General features: G+C 52.5%; 2 protein-coding genes across 2 annotated transcripts; both read left to right on the top strand.

Moving 5' to 3' along the window:
- Positions 1 to 10,117: 10,117 nt before the first annotated feature.
- On the top strand, positions 10,118 to 11,611 carry LOC118093012 (mesoderm posterior protein 1-like). The gene is made up of 2 exons (XM_035131721.2): positions 10,118 to 10,915; positions 11,549 to 11,611. Exons 1-2 carry the CDS (start codon positions 10,118 to 10,120, stop codon positions 11,609 to 11,611), a joined length of 861 nt encoding a protein of 286 aa, XP_034987612.2.
- Positions 11,612 to 17,430: 5,819 nt separating this feature from the next.
- LOC118093011 (gonadotropin-releasing hormone II receptor-like) lies at positions 17,431 to 20,542 on the top strand. Its single transcript, XM_035131720.2, has 3 exons — positions 17,431 to 17,970; positions 18,745 to 18,952; positions 20,079 to 20,542. The coding sequence occupies exons 1-3, from the start codon at positions 17,431 to 17,433 to the stop codon at positions 20,540 to 20,542; spliced, it is 1,212 nt and encodes a 403-aa protein (XP_034987611.1).
- The last annotated feature ends 1,600 nt before the right edge of the window (positions 20,543 to 22,142 follow it).

Genomic DNA, 22,142 nt, shown 5'->3' with positions numbered 1-22,142 from the left:
ACACAATAACATAGAACTAGAAATATATATCAGAGAAGGGTAAGAAAGATTATTAAGGGCTCTTTCATTCAAGGAGAGTAGAAAAAGATCAGGACTGTTCATCTTAAGGAAGGCATGGCTAAAGACCCTTTATAAAAAAGGGTGCATGCAAATCATAAATAGGGTTTCATCATTTCACATGGTACTGGATTTAGAAACCATCAAGGGCTCAGGGAAAAGCATGTTTTCCATATATTCTAGAGCTGGAACTTCTTATTCAAATCCCAGTCAGTCCTGGCTCAAATATAGTTCACCTGGGAGGCAGGGAAACCAAATCCCCCCTCCCCTTGGCTGTATCTTTAATTAATTAACATTTTTATTGTCCCCAAGGGTGGTTTTCCAGCAATACGGTATCCAGTTACGAAATGAAAACAAGTAAAGCCGTAGCAACCCTCTGCCTGCTTCAGAGAGATTTAGCAGCCTCCCTCTCTCTCCCATCCGTGGGGCACTTGTGTCAGATGCCACCCACAGTCAGGGCTGGGGAACCCCGCAAGGGGGGGGGTCAAAAGCCACGTGGCGATCACCGCCCGGCGCAACAGCGTCTGCTCACCAGCAGATGCAAATGACTTTTCCCCCCCCCACAAGGGGGCAGCCTGCTCTCTTCGATGCAGCAAGGAAACCAGCGGAAGGGGGGGGGTGTGTCTCCGGGCTAGCCTTCTCCACCCTGCAGCCCTCCAAATATTTTTGTCTACATCTCTCATCAGCCCCAGGGTCATTCATTCTACAGCCGTGTTGGCTGGGGCTGGTGGGACTTGCAGTCGAAAACATCTGGAAGGCACCAAGAGAGAGTGTCTTTGGACATATTAATTGGTTAAAAATGCAGTACATTCCAGCAGTCTTCTTCGTAATGCAACTCAGGGCAGCCGACAAACAACATCAGAGCTAAATGCCCAAATCGGTGTTTGTGTGCAAGAATCAACAAAGCCAAAGAGACACAATGGTGGAGACACAAACGGGGAGAAAAGAGGCGTTATTGTCCATTGACAGTAAGTGTGTTTCTCTCCCTACTGAGTACCACTGCACAGCCTCACAATCTGGGGGGATCCGATTTCTCCCAAAGCCAGCCTGCCTGTAGGCACCCTGGGCAGCTCCTATACCCCCCTCCCCAGTCCCATAAGGCAAGGCAGGTGGGAGGCTGCCTTGCAGGATCCTGTGCCTGATGCACAGGATGGGGGATGGGGGATGTCCATGTGCCGCCAGTCTTGGGGAGATGCTTTTCAAAAGCATTTTGTGCCAAGGCAGTTTGGGACTTGCAGGAAGTCCAGCATCCTGGAACGTGGTCCTGAGCAGGGTAAAGAGGGAGCCCCACACCGAGGCAAAAGGGCAGCTGGCAGGGGTTGAGAGGGGGCACTTTGTCAGGAGCAGAGGCATCCCCCCCCATGCAGCACCTACCTTGCAGACAGGTGGCTCTTCAAGGTCCCAGGCTGGCTCCTCCCAGGTGACAACAGGGGCATCTGCTGCTGTTTGCTCCCCAGGCCAGACTCTGCCTGGTTTGTCCATGGGCAACCTCATGCAAGGTGAGGGAGGGCAAAGAGTCCTCTGCAGCTCAGGAGAGGCCTGGATCTGAAGAGAGGGTGCTGGAGGCACCCAGGTTTCTGCAACGGCAGCAGGAGTCTCATCCTGGAGGCCACAAGGAGGCAGGGGCCAGGTTCTGGAGTCAGGGACCTGGACCCCCTGACCCATTCCGATCAGGCAGGGTGGGGAGGCCACCCAAGTCTCAGGGGCTGATTGGTCCTGGGCCAGGCACTCTATGGTGTCCTGGTCTGACTTCCTTGCCTGGCAGCAGCCAAGCCCTGAGAAGCACAGGGGGCAGTGAGGCCGTGCCAGCACTGCCCTCCTCTGTGCCAGCGCCTCCTCGCTGAGGCCCAGCTGTTCAGAGAGGTGGGTGATGTAGCGGATGGCAAGGCGGAGCGTCTCAATCTTGGTCAGGCTCTGCCCAGCGGGCGCCACCGAGGTGGGCAGGTAGAGGCGCAGAGTGTGCAGGGCCTGGGCCAGGCGCCGCATGCGGTGCTTCTCTCTCTGGCTTGCACTCTGGCGCTGGCTGCTGGCAGCGAGGCATGATACCCTCTGGGGTGCCCTGGCCTTTGGGAGCCAGCGGCGGGCCTGCTCTGGGACCAGGCTCTGGCTGCAAGCTGTGGAGGGGCTGCAAATGCCCACGGAGGGGGCAGAGCAGGAGCCGGCCTGGCTCCACGTCATGGCCCAGCTGGGGACAAGGAGGTCCTGGCCGGAGAGATGGGCTGGAGAGCCGGACATGAGTGGAGGACGGTGGCCACTTTGACCTGGACGTGGGAGGGGTCCTCTTTATGCTGCCCTGGGAGGTGTGAAGTGGCACCTCGTAGGTTTGTGGGAGGGGTCAAAGGCCACAGGGGGGACCCCAGCCCTGGAGCTGTGGGAAAGGCCGTCTCATTTGCAAAGGTGTGACTTTTCGCTGCTCTGCTCCTGATTGTTGCCACCCTGGGCTTGGGAAGTGTGCAGAAGGCAATTCACACAGTCCTGTCAGCTGCTAATTCTCTTTCCATGCCTCTCTTGGCTCATACTGCCTCCCCTCCTTGGCCAGGGCTCCTGAGTAGTTGCCCTGGCAGCAAATATGAGGGGACCTTGACCTGTCTCCAATGAGACCCATCCTGCTCCCTCCCGCAGTTACTTTCCCAGCACCCCAAAATGTGCAAAGTTGTTTGCTGCAGGACCTGTAGATTTCTCTCCCCAGGAAGGTTCCACAAATCCAGAGACAGAGAGAGAGAGAGAAATTGCCTTCCCCAACTTGGTTCCCTCCTATCAGCCCCAGACAGCATGGCCTTCATGGGAGATGGAGAAAAGCCCATTGTATAGTATTCAAGTATCCCAGTATCCCAGTCCATTCAGGAGAGTAACATCATGTGGGATGCATATACTGTAGTACTGGGCCTTTCTTTCCTTCAGCTGCCTAGGAGGTGAATGGCGGTGTGTTAATTAATGCTTCTGGGCAGGCAGGTAGCAGGTAGTGCTCAAGATGGTGCCCCAATTCTGGTGGTGGTGGTGGGCAGGGTGGGGTTGACCACCATCTGGGGCGGAGGAGGCCTGAGTGTTTGGCCTCCATACCTTGTTCTAGTCCTCTCACTCCACCAGAGGTTACTGGCAGCATATCTGCCAAGCCCTTTGGCCTGGTGATGCTGTTGCTGAATGCCAAACCAATCTGTAATAAATCCATGCTCATTCACAATTTGATGTTGGGATAGATTGATCTCAGCATTGCGGTTCGAGCCCCACGTTGGGCAAAAGATTCCTGCATTGCAGGGGGTTGCGCTAGATGATCCTCATAGTCCCTTCCAACTCCACAATTCTGTGATTGTGGATGAGCGGGCTGATCTGGCTTAGGCAAGGGAGCTGGGCGAATCTGACGTCACCCAGCTCTGCCCACCTGGTTTTTCAGTGATGCGCCAAGCCAGACTGGGGGTTTGAGTCAGGGGTGTTGCTGTTGTCTATAGGAGCACCATCTTTTTGATTGGGAAGCACCTGGTGCTGGGGTCAGAGAGAAACAGGTCTAGGTTACCTTGGGGGTTGCCTGAATCCTTATATCCCAGCTTGATCACTGAGATCATCTGCAGGAGCATCATCGGTCACTCCTCAAATTGGCGAGGCTTGTTTGGCAACAACAAGCAACTGAGCTCTTAGGTCCAGTCCTGTGGAACTCTCTGCCACTAGTGAGTCAGCAGGCGCCTTTTGTGCCAACTTTTAAATGTAAATGCCTGCAGGAAACCTATCTGTTCCACCAGGTTAACTGATGTCTGTTTTTAACTTTTCCTTAAATGGCTTTATTGCTGTAAACTGCTGCAATATATTTTTCATGACACAGCAGTATACAAATGTTTTCATAAAGAAACAAATAAATACATGAAAATAAGTTAAAGAGGACTTCTCCACTGCCTTCCTGCGAGCACATGCCCATGCCTCCTTGTCTTTCAGCCGCTGGATTCTCCTCTACCTGCTGTGGAATGTAAGAGCATGCACAGCCCTGGCACTGAAATTTGTGGGTGCCTGGCCCCTTCATGGGGAATCTTGTGGGTGCCTGGGCACCCACGGGCCTAGGGAGTTGGCACCTGTGCTGTGGTGTTCTGTATAGCCACTAACACAGAGAAGGAAATTCAGGGTTTGGACACTGCTGAATTGGGGAGGCCTTGTCGTCACAGAACTGCAGAGCTGGAAGGGACCTCAAGGGTCATCTAGTCCAACCCCCCTGCAATGCAGATACATTTTGATTATAGAAAAGACTAAGGCTAAGGAACAGCTAAGGATGTGCACATCCAAGGTTTTTCAGATAAAGAGCAGCTTGGAATGCCCAATTCGGGGATGAATTGCAGTGATCATTGCAGAGTATGGGTCCGTCTCCCCCCCACCCCGCTTTCTCCCACACCACCTCCCACCCTGTGGACCCCAATCTCTGGCAGCTTTCCCCAAGCGCTGGGAAATCTATTTGTGGGTCAGTTTCTCAGGGCAAGAGGGCTGAGTGTGAAGACCTTCTCTCCTCCACTTGTCCAAATAAGGACCTGGGGAAGTGTGAAGAGGCCCCCTGGGCAGATTTCAATCCCAGCTTTGGATCAGTTTAGCTGCAAAACAGCTAATGATATTCAAGGTGTGAAGGGGAGGGGGAGGGGGGAATCCGTGGGCCCTGCTGCTGCAGGAGGGCAGAGGCAGATTGCCTGGCAATGGCAGGCAGCAGAGGCCCAAAGTGAAGGGATTCAGAAGAGTCCTGCAGCTGGAACAAAGCCAAAGCTCACCTTGTTCAGCATCCTGGGCTCATGGTGGCCAACCTAATAGTTAAGTCCACACATGTGCTATAGCCATCTCCTGTTGCTTCCCAGCCACTGGGGGTGCCTCCTGTTCCTGTTGGTGGTGGTATGACAGAGCCTTCATGATTGACAGCTTAGCCACGATTCCTGCATTGCAGGGGGTTGGGCTATAGATGGCCCTTGGGGTGCCTTCCAACCCTGCAATTCTACGAGCGCCAGGGTAGTGCATTGGTTAGAGTGTTGGACTAGGACCTGGTAGACCAGGGTTCAAATCCCTGCCCATCCATGAAGCTCCCTGGGTGACATTGGCTCAGTCATTCACTCTCAGCCTAAGCTGCCTCGCAGGGTTGTTGTGAGTTAAAATAGGGAAGAGGAGATCTATGCTTTCATCTTGGAGGAAGGGAGGTGGGATATAAAAGTAATAAAAAAAATAAAAAAATAACTAACTAACTAAAGACAACATTAATTTTCCCAATGCCCCTTGAAGACTCTCCATGCTGCTGGTCACGGTAGCAAATTCCACAGTTCCATTACTTTTATTCATAGAAATATATTCGTATTATTCCTTGTCCTGACCTTCACCAGAAGATCCCATGGTGGGTATTTATTTATTTTTCATTTATATCCCAAGAAGTTCAAAGTAGTGTACATGGTGGTCTCCTCCTTTAATCCCTACAACAACCCTGTGAGGTAGGTTAGGCTGAGAGGCAGTGACTGGACCAGGGCCACCCAGTGAGGTCGATGGCCAAGTGGGGATTTGAACCCTGTTCTCCCAGTTCTTAGTCCAACACTCGATAACTACTACACCACACCAGTTCTAGTAATGCACAATTGTCAGATAGTAAAGCCGTCCTCCTCTGTGCTGTGCGAAGTGGTCCCCATTTTCCTCTGCTCTAAACCTGCTAACATTCAGCATCATTGGATCATCCCACTGGACTCTGGGATTATGAGAGAGAGAAAAAAATCTCTATCCACTTTCACCACACCAGGCATGATTGTATACATATGTGGTAGGGGTCCCCAATCCCCCTTTTCCCCCAAACCGTGGGTGTGTTCTGCATGTAGTAGAGCATGGGTAGGCAAACTAAGGCCTGGGGGCCGGATCCGGCCCAATCACCTTCTAAATCCGGCCCGCGGACAGTCCGGGAATCTACATGAGTAGAATGTGTGCTTTTATTTAAAATGCATCTCTGGGTTATTTGCAGGGCATAGGAATTAGTTCATTATTGTTTTTTCAAAATATACTCCGGCCCCCTACAAGGTCTGAGGGACAGTGGACCGGCCCCCTGCTGAAAAGGTTTGCTGACCCCTGTACTAGAGGGTGTGCCCCAGAGGGTGCTCGCCATTGCTCCTCCATGTTGGGCTCATCCCTCCTGTGCAGGTGGGGGCTGTCACTCATCAGATACCTGATCTGGCAGCAGCCTCCACCAGCAGCAGCTCTATGCTCCATCCTCCACAAGGGACCCCCCCCGTCCTGCTCCCAGGATGCAACACTTGCATGGGGGTCTCTCCTGAGCCCACCAGTGCTTGCCCAGGTGTGCTGGTGTTTGGTTCCGCTCTTGTTGTCTCATCACACTTCGCCCACGTCAGTATTTTGGAAGCTGTCTTTGCTCTGTGTTCCCTCTGGATCTTTCCCCAAAAGGTCTGTTTCCCAGAACGGCAAGGCTGGGTTTCCCTGGCAACCTTTACACCAGGGGTGTCAAGGGCCTCCTGGGCAGAGCCTGGGAAAGCTGCCCCCCTGCCCGGCAGTCCATCCAGCTGTTTCACACTCTGGGATCTGGGACTGTGGGCTCGAGAGCCTAGTCCAGGGCCCAAGGCAGAATCTGCTGGGAATGGGGGAGCAGAGTGTGTGCGTGTTGCTCAGTTTGGAAAACTCAGTGCAAGGGAAAACCCAGCCTGCAAGGGAAAGTCACCAACACCATCATCCGTTTATTTGAATCCCACTTTCCCACAAAACTGTTCTCAAAGCGGCTCATAACATATCAAAGGAACAAGTATAGCAATTCAACAGGTAGATTAGCAAAAATTAGGAATGACATCAACTATTAATAAATAATTTTTTAAATAAAATCAATCCACACAAATTTGCATAAAATAATACAAATAAACCAACCTAATTTAACAGCTTACATCTAAACAGGAGGTAAGATTGCGCCTAACAAAGAAATAAAAATTAGTGTACATAACTCCCACATTGCTATAGATGCATCTATTTCCAACAGGTTTAATTTTTTTTACTGCATTTTTATCCCAACTTTTTTCCAAGCAGCTCAAGATGGTTCTTCCTCTACTTGTTTAATCCACACAACAACCCTGTGAGGCAGGTTAGGTGGCGAGAGACAGTGGCTGGCCCAGGGCCACCCCGTGAGTTTCACAGCTGACTAGGGATTTGAACCCTGGTTTCCCAGGTCCTAGTTCAGTTCTCTAATCACTACACCACACTGTTTGGGCTCAAGATTCAATCTTCATAGATCCAAGGGCCCCACCCTACCTCACACCTGGAGTATTGCAGACACCCGCACTCTGGCTCGCACCCAGAGGGGCTTGATGGCCACTATTATCATGAGATCTCACTCCACAGAGAGGCCAGGAACTGGTGCTGACCTTTAAGGCCCTAAACAGCCTCGGTCCAGTATACCTGAAGGAGCGTCTCCTCCATCGCTCTGCCCGGACAGTGAGGTCCAGTGCCGAGGGCCTTCTGGCGGTTCCCTCGCTGCGAGAAGCCAAGTTACAGGGAACCAGGCAGAGGGCCTTCTCGGTAGTGGCACCCGCCCTGTGGAACACCCTCCCACCAGATGTCAAAAAGAAAAATAGCTACCAGACTTTTAGAGGACATCTGAAGGCAGCCCTGTTTAAGGAGGCTTTTAATGTTTAATCAATTATTTTATTTTATTTTTCTGTTGGAAGCCGCCCAGAGTGGCTGGGGAAACCCAGCCAGATGGGTGGGGTATAAATAAATTATTATTATTATTATTATTATTATTATTATTATTATTATTATTATTTCATTGCACATCCTCCCAACAAGCTGCATCCATCCATCTGGGCTGGGGATGAATACTATGCAATAACTGAGACTATGTTCAAACTGAAGGAAACTCCTAACAAGTCAACAGCCTTGAGGAAGGAGACTCCAGCTCTCTCTCTCTCTCCCCTGTTTGCCACCTGAAGTTTGAACCCTTGGGTATGTTGGAGGTGGCTTTGCTTCCTCCTGGTGCTCCTCAAGATGTGGGTTGAGTGAGTGCATGTGCCCATATGCCAGTGGCAAACCTTTTTACCCTGTGAGCTGGGCAACCAGCAGGCATCCTTCTGCTCCTCTGCTGGCTGGCAGAGGAGGGGACCCAAAGCTCATTAGAGGGAGGGTGTGACTGGCCTGCTGGGCACATTCCTCAGGCCTCTCGCTGGCTCTTGGTGGTGCCAGGTCTCCAGGCTGGGAAACTGTACCCTGGATAAGAAGAGGCCTGATTCTTGAGGTCAGGGCTGATTCTGGTTTGACAAATCGGTATGCTATTCCCCAATAAAGAAGTCCTGAACTGATTTACAACCAAGGTGAAAATACAATAATAATATGACAAAAACAGATTAGAAACATTTTTTTAAAAAAAAATCCTTCCAGTAGCACCTTAGAGACCAACAAAGTTTGTCATTGGTATGAGCTTTCATGTGCATGCACACTTCTGAAGAAGTTGCTCTCTAAGGTGCTACTGCAAGGCATTTTTTTATTTTTTTGTTTCGACTACGTCAGACCAACACATCTACCTACCTGTAACTAGATCAGAAACAGATTTTAAAATATATCCAAATATTGTTGGTGTTGCCCAAGAACACAAGAGATGTATTTACTTGATGGCAAGGTTGGCTCCAGGTGGGCCTCTTTGGGGGAGAGCATTTATACACGCAGGGGTGATTGGGGCTACTACAGAGAAGTCCATGTGCTAGTGGCTGGTAGGTCCTTCCAGTGAGTAAAGAGAGGCTTCTGGAGGGGCATCCCTCCTGGCACTGCCCAACTGAGGCCCTCAGGCTAGATTAGATACAGCGCAGGTTCCTGCCACTGGAGGCATTTTCCAGCCACAACAGAACATAAGTGACTTGGGGGCCTAGTGTGTGCCATGCACATACAGCTCACTGGGAGGCCTCCCTTGCAAGGGTGTTGGAAGGGCAAATGATGCTTATGCTGATTATACCCTGAAAAAGCAAAGGCTAAATCACATGCGCCAAAGACTGACTACTAACTAGGGGAATTTGCTTTGCATCACCCTCCTTAGGGGCAGGGAGCACAAACCACATGACTCAGTCCTTGAACCAAGCCTGGGATTCCCTAACCTGGCGCCCTCCAGCTGATGTGAGTCGTAGTCTGAAAACTCTGGAGGGCACCAGATAGAGGGAGGCTGATCTAGTCCTCCTTTGACTGAGGAGGGGCTTCATTTTGTCCTTGGCCTGTGGCGGGGCAGGGGGCTACTGCAGACCCTGACGCCTGCCTTTGCATGTAGCACCTGCTGCCCTTGGGCGCTTCCTGGGCACCTGGGAGCCCCTTCCAATGCCAAGGAGGTTTCCTTTGTTCCCTGTCAGTCAGACTCATATCTCATCCCACCTGCCCAAGTTGAGGCGCCCCATTCACCTCCCATAAGAAGCAAGGGCCCATTTAGTAGAGCATCCTGTTCTCACAGTGGCCACTGGGCAGCTGGACTCCTATTACGGGAAGCCCGCTAGCAGGACCCGAGCACAAGAGCATGCTTCCCTCCGGTGGCTTCCGGCAAATCCCATTCCATCTTCAAATATCTCAAGGGCTGTCACATGGAAGACGGAGCAAGTCTGCTCCAGAGGCTAGGACCCAAACCAATGGATTCAAGTTACAAGAAAGGAGATTCCATTGAAACATTAGGAATAACTTTCTGTTGGTAAGAGTTGTTCTACCCAGTGGAACGGACTCCCTCAGGAGGTTGTGGCCTCCCCTTCCTTGGAGGTTTTTAAGCAGAGGTTGGATGGCCATCTGTCATGGATGCTTTGGTTGAAATACCCGCAGTGCAGAGGGTTGGACTAGAGGACCCTTGGGGGTTCCTTCTAACTCTGCAATTCTATGATTCTATTATTCTTTTAAAGCCACGAAAGTTGGTGGTCAGGAGTGCCTCCTGTGGGAGGTAGTTCCACAGTTTTAATTATGCACTGCGTGAAAAAGCCATTGCTTTTCTCCTGAAACTTGTTGCGGGTGGATTAGGGTCTCTTAGAGAAGGGAAGGGCGTACCCAACGTTCCCAAACAGGACCCCCCTCGGCCGAGGTGGTAATCCCCCCCCCTTCTAAGGGCCCGGCTTTGATGCGCCGCTGGGCTTCGCGGAGGTGCCACTTCACACCTTCGGGCCGGCATAAAGGCCGGCTGCCGCCTCGGCGTCCTCCCAGAGCCAGCTCGCCTGCAGCCATGGCCCACGGCTATCCCACTGCCCCACTCGGGAGCCCAGCTCTGGAGCTGCCCTCCTTCTGGGCCCGCCAGCTTCAGCCTCAGCCCCAGCACACGACGTGGGGTTGGCCCGACGGCTCCAGCAGCGCCTCGCCGGCCTCTTCTCCGGACTCGTGCAACTTCTCGCCCCCGCCTTGCCCCTGGAGCAGCGCGGGCCTCGGGGCCAGAAAAGGCTGCGGCGGCAGCAGCAGCGGCCGTCGGGCCCGGCTAGGCTTGGGGCAGCGCCAGAGCGCCAGCCAGCGCGAAAAGCACCGCATGCGGCGCCTGGCCCAGGCCCTGCACACGCTGCGCCTCTACCTGCCGGCCTCGGTGGCGCCCGCTGGGCAGAGCCTAACCAAGATCGAGACACTCCGCCTGGCCAGCCGCTACATCGCGCACCTCTCCGAGCAGCTGGGCCTCAGCGAGGAGGCGCTGTCCCGCGCTGCCCGACGCCCCCCGACGGCGCCTGATCCCCAAGCTTGGTCTCGCTGCCTCGAGCAGGACCCCCTCGACGCCTCCTGCTGCTGCCGCTCCCCTGCCTCGCCGTCGCCCCCTTGGCTGCTGGGGGCTCCGTCCTGCTCCGGAACCGGGTCCCCTGCCGAGTCCTCCACCGACGGAGGCGGACGAACAGAGCCGCCCTGGACTGCGGAGCTCGCGGAGCTGGGTCTTTCCTCGCAGGTACGTCCCCCGAGCATAGCTGTCAACTTTCGGATTTGAAAATAAGGGATTTATTTCCCGGGGACACTACGGTATATCTAACAATCCAGGATAGCAGCGGGAAACGGCGCTGGAATAAGGGAATTTCCAGCCAAAAAAGGGAAGGTTGACAGCTGTGCCCCCGAGCCACAGCTGGGCAGCAAGCTCCGGCCAGTGCCTTGAGCATGTGGCCTTCTGCATGCAGCTCTGGGCCTCCTCCAGCTGAAACGGCCCTTCCGACGGGCTATCCTCTGCTCCCCCTGGGCAGGTTCAAGGAAAGCTTTAAAATGGGAAGGGCCGTCGCAGTTCAGGGCTAGAGCTTCTACTTTGCATGCAAAAGGTTCCAAGTTCAATCTCGATGGGATCTCCAGATAGGGCTGGGAACCCCTGCTTGAAACCCTGGAGAACTGCTGCCAGTCAGTGCAGGCAATACTGAGCTAGATTGACCAGTGGGTCTAACTCAGATGTTCAGTTTCCTGGTTGATAGCTGAGCATAAGGCAAAGCAGGGGACAGTCAAGAATAGAGCGCTCCTTCTGCCCCCCTCCCTGACCACCTGCCCTTGACTGATGCTGACCCCCTGCATTGCTCTTTCTCTCTCTTGCCTCTCTTTCCAGATTCTCCCCGATGAGCTGGTGGCTTTCCTGGAGGGCTTCCTTCCGCCGGCATCTCAAGGCTGACCTTCACACTCCCTCACCCACCCTGTGCCATCTGGCCTGACTGGCACCTGGAAGCTCAGGAGCCCAGTGCGGACATCGGCATGGCAAGGAGTGCCCTGGAGCAGAAGGACCCCTCTCTCCAAACTGAGAGACTCTTTCTTCCCTAGAGGCAAGGACCTTTCCAGAAGCAATGACCCACAGATGTGCCAATTAAGCTCTTCTGCCAGCCGCCCCTGCCTTCCCTCCCTCCATGTTGCTTTGGAAGATTAAGAGCAGCTGGCAAGGTTGTGGCATTTGTGAACAAACTTTTCCCTAATCCCTGCTGTGATAGACAAAAGGAAGAGTCACTGGCATGGCTCCCACAAGAGGCAGTGATTGCCACCAACGTGGAAAGGGTTAAAAAAATTGAGACAAGAATAGTGCTGTCAGTTGCTACTAGCCACAATGGCTATGTTCTGCCTCCATGGAGGCAGGACGTCTCTTCTTGTGTTCTCATGTGTTCTGTCCTTTGCCAGCTTGGCTCTTCGTGGGCCGGCTTTGTGGGTAGGGCAGAAGAGGACGTTGCTTCCAGTGTGGTGTAGTGGTTAGTGCGCTGGACTAGGACCTGAGAGGCCAGGGTTCAAATCCCTACTCAGCCATGAAGCTCACTGGGTGACCTGGGCCAGTCACTGCCTCTCAGCCTAACCTACCTCACAGGGTTGTTGTGGGGATTAAATGGAGAGGGGGAGAACCCTGTATGCCACCTTGAGCTCCTTGGAGATATAGATGCAGTGAATCAATGACTCAATCAAGCTCCATGTCAAGAACAATACATGAGGGTGATATGTCAGGACAGAGTGCCTCTGAGCAAGTGCAGAATAGCTTTCCTTTCCCACTGACCCTAACAAGTCCCCCCTCCTAGGGTTAATTATGGTGTCTTCCCCAAGGAGCCTAGACCAGCATTTCTGTCTCACAACCCGTCTGGTTTTTTGGGTGCTTTGGGGGACAGAAGCCTCCTTTGTTACCCTATAGACCGCTGGTGCTGTCAGGGGGGTAACCCTGTTGCTTTTCATTTGCCCTTTGTAGAATTGTAGAGATGGAAGGGACTCTAGGGGTCATCTAGTTCAACCACTGCAATGGACGAATCTGTTTTGTCACAAGTCCACATCTCCATGACACTTGTGGGCAAGGCTATCTGGGGTCAGGAAGTGTTGTGTCATGAATCTGCTGGTGGCACCCTGCTCTGTTCTCCAAGAGAAGTGGTAGTGGCTTCTCTGTATATGAGACCAGTGGTGAACTAATGGCGGTGAATAAATGTAGACTTAATCTTGAGTAGAGGATGGGCTGGGCCACCTCGGCTCACTGGCTATCTGGGGGACTGTGTGGCCTGGAAATTCCTGTGACTCCTAGGCAGCAGCAACGGATGTGGCCTGGAGTCTGTTAGGCCACTTTTAGGGGTTGGTCTGGCTGCATTGCTGGAAGATGGAAGCCCACATGGTCAGAGTTATCCGTTCCTTGGCAATTTCTCAATGACATGGCTGCAAAGTGATGGGCGACAATGCCCTTGAAGGTCTGGAAGCTTCATCTGGAACCTGGTACTGAACAAAGCCAGGCTACTGATGGGTAGAATCATACAATCATAGAACTGTAGCATTCAAAAGAAGCCAAGGGTCATCTAGTCCAAAACTTTGAAATGCAGGAATCATAGCTAATAAGGTGGTGGCAAACTTACTTTGTATATTCTAAGCATTTGCTCAGATTGCCAGTTCCTTCCTAGGGCCAACAGGACTCTGTCTGAAGCCTTAATTGGTCTTCCACCTGATATCTCTACCCCACTCCACTCTGAGATTTACCAAGAAGTTGTGCTGCTTTCTAACCTACACTAGATAAACAGGGCCTTCCTTATAGTTTGCCCTCAAGACCCTGGAGAGGCCCCTCCCTCCTCTTTTGCTTCCTTTTTGGAGGGAGGTGAAGGTGTTTGAGGGCTTTATTTTATGGATGTTTCTTGAGCTGTTTTTTTCAAAACATTTTTATTAATTTTATAAATTATTATAAATACAATGTCTTTAATACAATGTCTTAAAATCAGGTTTCCTGCTCCTGTTGCAAACATGTTTGAGCTGTTCTTTTTACTGCTTTTTCCACCCGATTTGTTGTGAGTCTCTAATAATGATATTGTTTCAATACTTCTTATTATATTGATGTTTTAAATATTTTTGTAGCTCCTCTGATGATTGCTTTTACCCAGAGAGAACATGTGTGATACAAATGACTGTAAATAAACAATCCCACTTTAACCTATTTGTTTATTAGAGGTTTATTTAACCGGTTCCAACTCTAATTCTGCGAACTGATTAGAGAATATTTGAGAGTGAAAAGCAATACAGTACAGATCCTGTGAATAAAAAAGACACCCTATGCAGTAGCTGAAGTGGAATAATGCTCCCAACGCAAGGACAGTTGGGTGGGGCCTTATGGGTGGGAGTTAATGGGTTAATAAAGGCCTGTTTCTGACCCTCCAAACCCAGCGCCCCTGCCAGGGTCACCCCAGACCTAGAGGGAAAGTTTTTACAGTCAGAATTTATTCATTTCAGCCAGGAGGAATCCCCTTATTTCCCCTCTGTAAAACCCTCAAACATAAAACCCGTTTTAAATTTAGCATACTGTATTCATTACCAGCTTTTCCCCAAAGGTCTCGGAGCAGATTAGAACGGTACAAAATCAATACAATAATAGTCTGTAAACAAGACAGCAAACCAAGCCCCTCGCCTTCCTGGGACTTGCAAGAACCAGGGAAGCTGCACGTATGAACACAACCCTGGGCAGAAGTGGGAGGCATGGCGAGGCTTCTGCTCTACGGTAAAGGAAGAGAAGCCGGGCCCCAGTCGGAGGGAGACGGGAGACAACCCGATGGCGCCCCTCAACTCATCGTACATATCAAAGGTCCGGCAGCAGCAGCCACACCCGACGGGGCGGACTGGACGTGCGCGGCATGTGCTCCTGCTGCTGCCGCGTGTCAGGATTTGCGTGAGCTCTCAAGTCCTTCTCACCCGGCACCCCGCCCCTGCGCCCGGGGTCTGCTGGCGACTGCCTGGCGGCTGCTTGAGCCTCTTTCCCCGCCCCCTAATGAACCCAACTTCCTCGCGCAGTGACTTGCTAATCGTCCTGGCGGAGCCTTTGAGATGCAGAGTGCGGTGTCCGCCCCGTCGCAGTCCGTCCCCGCCGCCTCCTTTCTCTGCTCCTCCTCCGCTTCTCAGCACAGCGTGAGGGCAGTCCCCGGGGGCTCCAGAGACACTCGCTAACGATCGTGTTTCCGTTTAGGACAGTGACCTGGCCCGCTCGCAGCCCTAGGGAGCCGCTGCCTGTCGGACTGAGGATGATAATGATAATAATGATAATAATCATGATAATAATAATAATTAGTATATAGCATGGGCGTAGCCAGGATTTATTTTAGGGTTGGGCAGGCCTTACCGGTATGTGGGGGTGGGGGCAGAACCAAGTTATCTGCGATACAATTGGTCATTTAGTTAAGTATTTTTGTTTATTTACTTGATTTAGAGGGGGCAGCTGCACCCCCTGGCTATGCCCATGCTAGTACTGTAGTAGTAGTAGTAGTAGTAGTAGTAGTTGCATTTATATCCCTTCTTTTTATCCAAGGAAGGGAAGGTGGTGTCTGTGGATCACCCCTCTCTGTTCAATCCCCACAACAGCCCTGTGAGGTGGGTTAGGCTGAGAGGCAGTGACTGGGGGGGGGTCACATCCAGTGAGCCTTCTAGCTGAGTGGGGATTTGAACCCTGAACCCTGATCTCTCCTGGGTCCAAGCCCTGACTCTAACAACATGATGCTGGGTGTGATGGAGCCCTGGGTCTGCCTGGGCAGAAGGCAGCTGCCTTGATCCCTCTGCAGTACAGTACTCAAATCCTGGCATCCTCCCTAATTTTCTACCAAGATGTGAAAGAGCACCACTCATCAAAGTGCGCCCCTTGGTGGCAGCAAAGAGCAGCAGGACCCTCGCTTGTGCACTTTTAATGACTGATTGTTAGGTCACGCTCTACTGGGAACTGGCTTCAGGGACACCACCCATTGGCAGACCACCTCTGCATTACAAAGATGTCTGCAACATGACATGAAGCCTGGCAGCTTCAACCTTGCTCTGTGGGAATCCCTTTCAGATCATAGCAGTGCCTGGAGACAGGCAGTTAGGTCATGTATCTACAGCAGTGACCAGAGGAGGGGAGACTGCTGAGAGGAGCACAGAGAGGAGACATGCCATGGTGCATCTGCAGCAGCACAACCGGATGCCTTCATCTGCCCCAGCTGCAACAAAACATGTCTCTCCCATATTGGTCTCAGGCACTGCAACCTTTCAACAAGTTGACTTCCCCCCAAAAGATGCACTCCTCTGTTTCCCAAGACAGCTGCCAACCAACATCACTTTGAGGTATTTCATGAGAAGCTAGTTAACAGTGACATAAGCATTTCCCATATTTGCCTGGAGTGATGCTCCCTGACCCAGGCTCCCACCATTGCTGGGAGAGGGGCATTTTTAAAGGGAGGGCCAGGGGGCTGAAACCAGGCCTGGTCGAGTGGCACCAGGAAGGATTGCCTCTGATGCCATCTTCACCAACTTGGTGCCCTCCAGATGTTTTGGACTACAACTGCTGGCAGCCCCAGCATCATCCACCTGGTCTAGCTGGGGCTGTTGGGAGTTGTAGTTTGAAACAGCTGGAGAGTGCCAGGTTGGTGAAAGCTGGTCTCCAGGTGATTGGATAGTCACTCTTTCTCTGTCACTGCTGGGATTTCTGTTGGAGCTGATGCAGTCTTGACAGCTGCTGCTGACTGGTTTACTCAGGTGAGCAGGAGAGCATTCAAAGGAGGGACTCGAAGATTTGGAAGAGTTGCAGCCTGGAGGAGGAAAACAAAATCCTCAGACACATTTTTTCTCCTAGTCTCAGAGGTTGCACCTGTAAGACTAGTAGCCACAAATGAATTTGATGAGTTCTCTTTCAAACCCATCTAGGTTGGTGGCCTTTACTGCCTCCTGTGGGAGTGGGTTCCGTAGTTCAACTCTGCACTATATGAATAAGGACTTTCTTTTACCTGTCCTGTGATCTTTCCCAGTTTATAGCAGGAAAGAGATGGCCTTTCAAAAGGTAGTATCTGCAGATGACTTAAGTTTTATCTCAAGGCGAGTGGAGGAGACTCCTGCAAGCATGGAACAGGCTGACAGGGGTTTTCAGGGGCTACTTTCTGATGAGGAAAAAGATGCCTTGTCTGAACTGCTTCAGCAGCTGCTGCAACCATCATCTGTGAATCTCTGTTTCTGCTCTTAAATGAGATGCAGAAAGAAACCAGCCTTCTTTTGCACTTCCCAACAGCCTTGGTATCCATGCTGGGGTCTGTTTTTGGCTGTGTATGCCCCTCCCTCTGGGAGTGGGAGTGAGTCAGTGTGACATGGGGTGGTACCGGTATTAAGAGGAGAGTACAGAAGCTTCTGCCAAGGGCACTGAGCAGCAGGAAGGGAGCTGAGTGGCTGGGTCTATTGCTGTGAAGAGGAATCGGCCAGGTGAGGTGGGGCAGGTGCCAAGGAGGTGGAGAGGTGGGCAGAGCCTGAGGTGGAGGCTTGGAGGGGCCACGCTTGAGCCAGTTGAATCAGTGGCCCCGAAAGAGACAGCACAGGTGCAGCTGGTCCAGAGAAGCATCCCAGACAGCTCCAGGTGAGGCAGAAGGGATGGGGGTGGATGGCCGCAGGGGATCTGGTGGAAGAGGGAGTGAGAGCCCCATTAGCCTGTGACCTGTTATAACTCAGGTTGTGTGTTTTCCCTGGCTGCCTAGGTGGAAGTGAACAGTTCTCACAATGACCCTGGAGGAGAATGCCAGTGCGGCAGAAGTCATGGCGCCCTGTGGCGGCTTGTTCCCCTTCCAGGGGGCTGTGTGGGCCAATGGCAGCACCGCGGCAGAAACCCTGAAGCTGCCCACCTTCTCGGCAGGGGCCAAGGCTCGTGTGGCCATCACTCTGGGGCTCTGCGTGATTTCGACAGCCTGCAACGTGGCAGTCCTGTGGGCTGGCATGGGCAAGCCACAGTCCAAGCGCTCCCAGGCCCGCCTGCTTCTCCTGCACCTGGCGGCCGCCGACCTGCTGGTGGCCCTGGTGGTGATGCCTGTTGATGCCGCCTGGAACGTCACCCTGGAGTGGCGGGCGGGCGACTGGGCGTGCCGCCTCCTCATGTTCCTCAGGCTCCTGGCCATGTACGCTTCAGCCTTTGTCACCGCCATCATCAGCCTGGACCGCCAAGATGCCATTCTGCACCCCCTGACCATCGCTAAGGCCCGCCGCAGGAGTCAGGTCCTGTTGCACGCCTCGTGGCTATTGAGCGCTGGGCTCTCCATTCCTCAGGTACTCCACACCCCCCCTCGCCAAATGGTGCCCTTTCAGATTTATCAAAGCTTTTTTCTCCATGGAGCACAAGGCGGCGTTCACAGTTCTGTTTCCTGCTCTGCATTTGATCCCCACAACAGCCCTGTGAGGTAGGTTAGGCTGAGAGAGGCAGGGGCTGGCCCAAGGTCACACGCAGTGAGCTTCATGGCCAAATGGGAGAAGTCAGTATAGCAATAAAGGTAGAGGGAATCTGCAGGTCATGAGCGTAGCCAGGATTTTTGTTAGTGGGGGCAGGCTTCATATTAGCGGGGGAAGAACCTCAGTTAAATATTTTTTATTGATTTACTTTTTTATTGATTTATGCCCATGCTGCAGGTCCCTCACTAATAAATATAAATATAAATTAAATATAAATATAAATACTCTGCTCATCTGGCTGGGTTTCCCCAGGCACTCTGGGCAGCTCCCAACAAAAGATTATTAATAATTAAAAAACGATAAAACATCAACCATTAACCTGACTTAGCTCCTTGCAAAGCCCTCTTCTGCAAGCTGAGTTTGAGTTGCACCCAAACGTCCAAAAGCTGCAAGCCCCAGGGAGGAAGAAAGGCACCTTCACCAGGAGAGGAGCTTAGCTGTCCTAGGGTAGGATGGCTACTTCTCTCCTAAAACGTTGGGGTAAACTGGGGTGTATAGGAGAGAAAGGGGGGGGTTCTGAATGCAGCATGTTGCAAGATCTTAAAGGCTCCATTTTCTCCCCTTCCCCGGCGGTTTGTTGTTTTCCCCCTCAAGCTCTTCCTGTTCCGCACGGTCACCATCAGCTCCCCACAGAACTTCACTCAGTGCACAACGAGGGGCGCCTTCACCCAGCGCTGGCACGAGACGGCCTACAACATGCTCAGCTTCCTTTGCCTCTTCCTGCTCCCGCTGCTAATCATGGTTGCCTGCTACTCTCGGATCCTACTTGAGATTTCCCGCCGCATCGGGTCCTCCAGCTGCTGTGAGTTCCGCAGGGGAGAGGGGAGGAGAAAGGCCAGGACGCCTAGGCAAAGATTGAGGAGAGTGCTGAGGGCCAGGTAGAGAGGATTGGAGGGCCACATTTGACCCCTGAGGTCCCCCCACAACCATACTAAGAATTAACTAATTGAACTATCTGCCATAGGAAGGATTTTTTTAGAAGAATCTGAAAAACCCACAGAGGTCAACTGGAAGTGATTAGCCTCCCCAGGAAAAATGGAGCCTTACTCCATGCTCAGAGGAGGCCTTGTGGTTCTGATTCCCAGTTTCCAGGGCAAGCAACAGGGCATGGCTCTCTCTTTTGAGTGCCTGCTTGTGAGCTTCCCTGGTAGTAGGTTTCTGGAAGGCTGACCTTTGTTCTAATCCAGCAAAGCCATCCTCATGTTTGATTGACATGGGAAGAAGTTTCCCAGGCAAAGTTTCTCCTGTTCTCACTCCCTTCTGATGTGTGTGTGTGGGGGGGGAAGAGTGAAATCCCCATGCAGACCCCTAGTAGAGTGGCAATTTCTACTGTGGGCAAGGACCACCGATTGAGTATACATTGCCCAGAAATGCAGAGAAGCTGGGGAGCAGAATGAGGACGCCACATTATCTGCCTGTATCATAATGCCACAATAGAAATCTATGGTGCGACTGTATTTGGAATACTGTGTACCGCTCTGGTCGCCTCACCTTGAAAAGGATATTGCAGAGTTGGGAAAGCTTTAGAAAAGGGCAACCAAAATGATCAAGGGCGCCCCAATGAAGAAAGGTTGCAGCATTTAGGACTGAGAAAAGGCAAGTTGAATGTTGGAAGATTCAGGGCAGATAAAAGGAATTCCTTCTTCACCCAGTGCATAGTTAAACTACAGAACTCCCTCCCACAGGAGCAGTGATGGCCACCAACTTGATGGCTGTGTTCTACCTCCACAGCTGGAGGCAGCCATGCTTCTGAATCCCAGTTGCTGGAAACCACAGGAGGGTAGAGGGCTCTAGAGCTTGAATCCTGCTTGCTGGTTTCCTACAGGCATCTGGTTGGGCACTGTGAGAGCAGGATGCTGCTCTAGATGGCCCCCCTTTGGCCTGACCCAGCAGGCACTTCTTACATTCTCCTCTCTTTGTCTTTGCAGTATCTGCCAAGGAGCTGCCCCTGCGCCGCTCGCGTGACCCCATCCCGCGGGCCCGGCTGCGCATGCTGCGCCTCAGCATAGCCATTGTGGTCTCCTTTGTGGTCTGCTGGACCCCCTACTACTTGCTGGGCCTCTGGTACTGGTTCTGGCCAGCCGCCATGGAGGGAGCCGTCTCCCATTCCGTTGCTCACATCCTTTTCTGCTTCGGCCTGCTCAACTCCAGCCTGGACCCCATCCTCTACGGTCTCTTCACCTTGCCTTTGCGCCAGAGGCAGGGGGGCTGCTGCTGGGCAGGGGGCCCAGGGTCTTCCTCACAGCCGCCCTCCTCCGTCACCAGCTCCTTCCGCTGCTCAGCATCCTCCATCCGCCTCCGGCGGGGGGTGCCCCACCTCGAGCTGGCTGCAGAGGCCCCCCTGCCCCCAAGTGCCTGGGCCAAGGACACTGCTGATAGCAGCGGCCTTTGAAGGGGTCTGCTGCAGACACTGACCCGGGGACTTGCACAGGGCTGGGTGGAGGCTCCCCACTTCTGAAGGCCGGAGGCCTTGTCCTCTAGTCTAAGCAGCTCAATGAAGAGCAAGCGTCTGCCTTCCTCCGGCTGGCTCCTTCCAGCTGTTTTGGACTATGACACCCACTCAACTTGCCCAGCATCGTCTAGCTGTGCTGGTTCCAGGGGATGAAGGGTGTTGAAGCCTAGAACTCCTGGAGCGTGCCAGGTTTAGGAAGGGTGCTTCGGGGGATGTACTTAATGGGATAGAGCCAGCTCCCAAGCACAAGCATGGGGTCCTCTGGCTGGGGCAGGTGCGGGAGTTATTTATTTATTTTTAAAGCGTCATGAGCCCAATTTTTTAAAATTTATTTAAAAAACACATGTTTTTGCCATTTTGTCACCCTCCTCAGTGATTACTCCTGGGGCGGCCCGCAACCACCGCACCCCCCCTTCCTACGCCACTGACTGGATGACCCTTAGCATCCTTTCCAACCCTACAGTTCTATGGTTTATTAAATAGTAAGACAGAATTCCATGTGAAATGAATATGTATGTAGCCAATATTGTCCAACGGGTTCTGTCTCAGAATAAACTTTTCAGCGTGGCTGAACCCCTCCACTGGGGTTAGGTGTGAGTCATTTAAGGTGCGTTGGTGCTTGGAGGCCAGAGGTTCTGTGGGGTGTGATTGATGCGTCGATGTGATGGGGAGATTTTGAAAGAGTGGGATTCCACCTATCCTGCCTTCTCCATGGCTAGGGACTTGCAGCTGCCTTCTCCCCACCTCCCTGGGCCTCTTGAGCTCAGGAAAGACCAAGGAAAGATGTCCTGCGGGTTCTGCCACCACCCCTCGTAGGGCCTGTAAGGTGTTTGGATTTCTAACAATGGCCTTGCCTGTTGCAGAAATCCAAGCACAGCAGCTGTGACCCCCTGCAGTCGAGAGCACCAACCCCCTCTTGTGTGTGTGGGGGGGGGGCAGCATTGTTCTTGCCTCTTTAATCCCAGAGCATTTGTTCCCGGAACCTGCTGTTCCCTGTTCTCTCTGAAGCCACCTTGACTGCTGCCCTTTCCAGCCTCTGCTCTCCTGTGTGCAGCTGGAGATCATGATTGGGCAGGTAAAGGAGTGGAGGGCTCAAGCTGAGACATCTATTGCCATTTCCTCAGCCTAGGCACCGCCCCCCCCCAATCGGGGAAAGGCAGTGGGTCATGGTGGGGGCTTCTGACTTGCAAGCATGGCTGAGGTCTTGCATCTTCCCTTAGAAATTAAGTACGGAGCTACTCCCAGTAGTAACTTGTGCAAAGAACTCTGGGGAATGTAGTTTTATGGTAGAGGGTCTTGTCCTTGCTTTTCGGTGCTCAAAGCCAGTTTGCCCTTGCTGTGCAGTCAAAGACAAAATTTGAGGTGCAGGGTTGGTTTGGAGTGAGTCCTGCTAAAAGCTGGCTGTGACCTTGGACTTGGTTCTCTGTCTGCAAAATCAGAATAATAGTGATCTCTCTCCTAGAGAGAACAGTGACAGCAAAGAGTAAATAGTAAAGCACCCTGTGAGTGGGGGGGGGGGGCGGTCAGTGGCACTGCCGAC

Source organism: Zootoca vivipara, chromosome 14 (genome assembly GCF_963506605.1).
Source record: "Zootoca vivipara chromosome 14, rZooViv1.1, whole genome shotgun sequence".
In the NCBI taxonomy this organism is placed as follows: domain Eukaryota; kingdom Metazoa; phylum Chordata; class Lepidosauria; order Squamata; family Lacertidae; genus Zootoca; species Zootoca vivipara.
This window is presented reverse-complemented; position numbering and strand designations above follow the sequence as displayed.